Source organism: Mandrillus leucophaeus, unplaced genomic scaffold (genome assembly GCF_000951045.1).
Source record: "Mandrillus leucophaeus isolate KB7577 unplaced genomic scaffold, Mleu.le_1.0 Scaffold24, whole genome shotgun sequence".
Lineage (NCBI taxonomy): Eukaryota > Metazoa > Chordata > Mammalia > Primates > Cercopithecidae > Mandrillus > Mandrillus leucophaeus.
Genome location: NW_012102476.1, coordinates 2,732,207 through 2,736,598, shown reverse-complemented (window position 1 = coordinate 2,736,598; position 4,392 = coordinate 2,732,207). Strand labels below are relative to the sequence as shown.

At 57.8% G+C, this 4,392-nt stretch overlaps 1 protein-coding gene across 1 annotated transcript; it reads right to left on the bottom strand.

The window, feature by feature from the left end:
* Positions 1-358: 358 nt before the first annotated feature.
* LOC105541428 (transmembrane protein C16orf54) lies at positions 359-2,644 on the bottom strand. The gene is made up of 2 exons (XM_011982450.1): positions 2,527-2,644; positions 359-1,563 (listed from the first exon to the last, which is right to left on the bottom strand). The coding sequence occupies exon 2, from the start codon at positions 1,561-1,563 to the stop codon at positions 889-891; it is 675 nt and encodes a 224-aa protein (XP_011837840.1). The 5' UTR covers positions 2,527-2,644; the 3' UTR covers positions 359-888.
* Between the last annotated feature and the right edge of the window lie 1,748 nt (positions 2,645-4,392).

Here is a 4,392-nt window from a genome sequence, read left to right as displayed (position 1 = left end):
TCTATGGGGTGGAGCATTATAAGTAAGCCTAGCTTGTGGCAAATCTGTCTCTCTGGACACTCCAGCAAGCTGGAAGGGACGATGATCAGAGGGCACAGTTTGGGAGCTGCCCTGCTCTGGGACTCCTCTCCACATTGGAGGAAACTCAGTTCTCCCTGGCCATGGCGTTCCTCACCATGGAGTGGTGAGGGTCCTAAGCTGAGGCGTGTGCAGATGGAGGAGGAGGGGCAGGGAGCCTGTGGGTTTTCTCTGACTCCAGGTCCCCACTCCAGCAAGACAGCGCCACTCCAGCTTGGCCCAGCACAGTTCCTCCTTGCACTTTGGGGGTCAAAGCCGCAGTTCATTTGAAACAAAATGCTCCTCTGCCTGGTCTGGTCCTCTCTTTGTGTATTTTCCTAGAGGACCTCACAGTGGGTGAGTGGCCAAGGAGAACAGGATTTGTGCCTCTGGGAAACTGGATTCCTGTCATCTCCTGCCAGCTGTCATCGCCACACCGAGGCTGTTCAGCACCGCGGGATCCCTTCTCTTTGGTATTGGCGGCTTCGGTAAATACTGAGGGAAGGTGGAGGTGGTGGTCGATGCCTTTTCCTGCCTATCTGGTACCTTGGATTCTTTATCTTGATGCGATCTTGAAGGCTTCTGGCCTGGTGTTGGCTCCACCCCCAGGTCTCTGAACCACAGCCGAGGCAGCTGAGCAGAGGCACTGCTCGGCTTCCCCTAGTCCACACAGCCTGGCCACCACCCCGACCTGGGGAGGGGGACTCCAGTGGAAGGGGCCTGGGAGGGGCATCTTCCCTGGGGCAGTCTCAGTCCTAATGCTGGACGCTGGGGTCCCTGGTCCCACTGAGGCAGGGCCTTCCTCAGGGGTCTCTGGGGAACCCTGGGAATTCAGAACCCCACACTGGTCCGGCCTTCACGCCTCCAGAAAGCTGAGATCTGCTCCAAAGTGACCCGTGGCTGGAGGCCCCACTCGGGATCCGGGCTCCGTGGCCGCTGCCTCCTGGCCTGGGGGCTCCCAAACTGGGCTGTGGCCTCTGGCCTCTGCTCGGGTTCAGCCCAGCTCACCAGGCCCGTGCCGGGGGGCCTCCCCTCCCAGGGCTGGGGCCCCCAGAAGGTGCTCCGGGCTGGGACCTCCGGTGGAGTCTGGGGGCCCAAGGAGCTGGGAGCAGAATTTGGGGCTGAGGGGGCATGTGGGGCAGTTGCTCGGGCCTCCAAGACACCCACCGGGGTGGGAGGCTCAGGGGCCTGGTCTGTCAGCAGGGGGACCGCAGAGCCGTACCAGTCCTCAGAGCGCTCTCGGGGGGTGCCCATGGGCTCAATCCACAACTCTCCTCCTGGGCGCCACACCAGGGTGGGTGCATGGTGGCTGGGGTCTGGGCGGAGAGCCCGGCGGAACAGGCGTTCAGCCAACACAGCGGTGGTGAGGATGAAGAGCGCAGCCAGGGTGGCCAGGGCCAGCATGATGGGGATGCAGGGCCCACAGGGCAGTGAGGGCCATGGGGTTGCCTCCCACGTGGGGGGCCCCTCCATGCGCCCAGAGGGCGGCTCTGGAGTCGACGGCATCTGGGAGACATGGGGGGAGAAGAGGAAGTAAATGAGGCAGAGGGGGCACAACCAAGATGAGAGAGAGGCAGCAGGTGTCCAGGAAAGCCTGGGAGAGGGGCTGGGCTCGGGGGCTCATGCCTGGAATCTTAGCACTTTCAGAGGCCGAGGCAGGATGATCGCTTGAGCCCAGGAGTTCAAGACCAGCCTGGACACACAGTGAAACCTCATCGCTATAAATAATTTAAAAACTAGCTGGGCATGGTGGCTCACACCTGTAGTCCCAGCTACACAGGAAGCTGAGGTGGGAGGATTACTTGAGCCCAGGAGTTCGAGGCTGCAGTGAGCCCAGATTGCACCACTGTCCTCCAGCCTGGGTGACAGAGCAAAACCCTTTCTCAAAAAAGAAAAAGAACATTCTGGAGAGACAGAGGAGCAAGGGGGACCAGAAAGGGTAAGCGTGAGCCAGGTGGGGCGGGAGGACAGGCTGCCTACCTATGCGCACAGCCAGGCCCTCTTGCCCAGCTCTCCAGGCCTTTCCAGAAGCCCCATTTCCCTCCTGGACCCCAGGGTGCCTCAGACCAGAAAGGTCTTGAGGGCCTCTTTCCTCCCCACTCGGCCCCCTCAAGTCTTGCTTAGGCCTAGAGAGGAAGTGGTGGGTGAAGAAATGAGAACCTCCCCTCCGACCGGCTCCCCTGTGTGTATCTCCCCTACCGCCTCCCGCCAGCCACCTCGGCTGGCCCCTAGGGGCTCCTTCGCCCCTCACCAGTCTCCTTGGACTTGATCTTGTTCTCATAGACTCGGTGGAATCGTGGAATCTGCTGCCGGGCCAGGCCAGGCCTCCGGAGGCGCCTCTGCACCCCTCCCGGGTTCCCCAGCTTTGCCCAGGCTCTGGCCTGTCTCTCTCTCTTGTTCGTCTCTGCACACCTCTCTCTGTCCCCCACATCCTCCATCTGCAGGGGCCTCCTGCACCCCTCAACTCACCTTGGGTCAGTCCCTGGGCGCCTCTCCCTCCTAGAGCCACTCTTCCTGGTGCCGGACTAAGAGATGCAGGCTGGGAAGGTGCAGGGCAGTCCGCCTTTCAGACATAGAGGCCGGGCCTCGGATGAAGGCGGAAGGGAGGGCACCGCCTGTTGCTGGGCAACTGTGCCCCAACTCGCCTGCCCCCGGGGAGTTTTGTTTCCAAAGCAACCCAAGGGGATGTGGTCACTGCGGTGAGGAGGCTTTTCCTGGGGTAAGGTGGGGCTGGAATGGGCAATGGCTCTGTTGAACTTAGTGTCACCCCATAGCCAGGCCCTGGGCCCCAGAACATTCACCCAGAAGCTGAAAAAGAGGACGCAGGGGCTAGGCACAGTGGCTCACCCCTGTAATCCCAGCATTTTGAGAGGTCAAGGTGGGCAGGTCACCTGAGGTCAGGAGTTCGAGACCAGCCTGCCGACATGGCGAAACCCCATCTCTACTAAAAAATACAAAAATTAGCCGGATGTGGTGATGGGCACCTGTAATCCCAGCTGCTCGGGAGGCTGAGGCAGGGAGAATCACTTGAACCTGGGACTCAGAGGTTGCAGTGAGCTGAGATCGTGCCACCACACTCCAGCCTCGTTGACAGAGCGAGACTCCATCTTAAAAAGAAAGAAAAAGAAATAGGACACAAGTAATCTAGCCCGTACATTCCTAGAGAACCATGGTGCCTCCCCCTGCTCCTCCTGGGAGGATGCCCCACCCCATCCTGCCTTGTCCTATCCACGGTGCCTCCCCAGATCTGCTCCTGCCATCCAGCCCCCACAGGCACCCCCTGCTTGACCAACTTGCTTCACACTTTTTAAAAAATTTTTTTTTTTTTTTTTTTAATAGGGATGGGCTCCCGCTATGTTGCCCAAGCTGGTCTCAAGCTCCTGGCCTCAAGATATCCTCCTGCCTCCGTCTCCCAAAGTGCTGCGATTATAGGTGTGAGCTACCACACTGGCTCCTGCCTCATACTTTTAATTAACGTAAGTCTCTCTCTCTTCAGACCATTTAGCCCCCATTCTGGTTGGAAAATATCAGTGAGGTGAGGCTTGGGTAACAAAAATGTCAGGCCTCTGGGAGGAGTCCAGGGTATAAAAACAGGTGTGGGCTTGTTTCCAAAACACTGACTAGCCTCATGTCTGTCCCTCTTTCCTGGGGCTGAGGGTGGGAGGAGTCTAGAGCAGAGTGTGACGAGATGTCATCAGGCTTTGGAGTCCAGGAGACTTTCTGAGATTCTCTAGTTTGACTCACTTATCCACAGATGACAAAGTTAAGGCCTAAAGAAAGCAGATGACATGACCAAAGTGGCATGACCAATGTATGTGTGGGTCAGCATGTGGTGGCCGGGGTGGTGGAAGAATAGTTAGAAATCCCTGGGCTGGGCGAGGTGGCTCATACCTGTAATCCCAGCACTTTGGTGGGCAGATCACCTGAGGTCAAGAGTTTGAGACCAGCCTGGCCAACATGGCAAAACCCTGTCTCTACTAAAAATACAAAAATTAGTCAGGCGTGGTGGCACGTGCCTGTAACCCCAGCTACTCAGGAGGCTGAGGCAAGAGAATCGCCTGAACCTGGTGCAGTGAGCCGAGATCGTGCCATTCAACTCCAGCCTGGGCAACAGAGCGAGACTCCATCTCAAAATAAGTAAAATAAATGAATGAAAAGACATTATCAGTCAGACTGCCCCGTCCTGGTGATTTTGAGCCCTGGTGGGAGGAGGTGGAGATGGAGAGTTCGGGGGAAACCACCTTTGCAAAATTAGGACTGAGACTGTGAAAGAGATCTAGCTTAACCGACACCATCTTGCTTCTAACCTCCAAGCTGTCTTTGTTTATTCCTGGG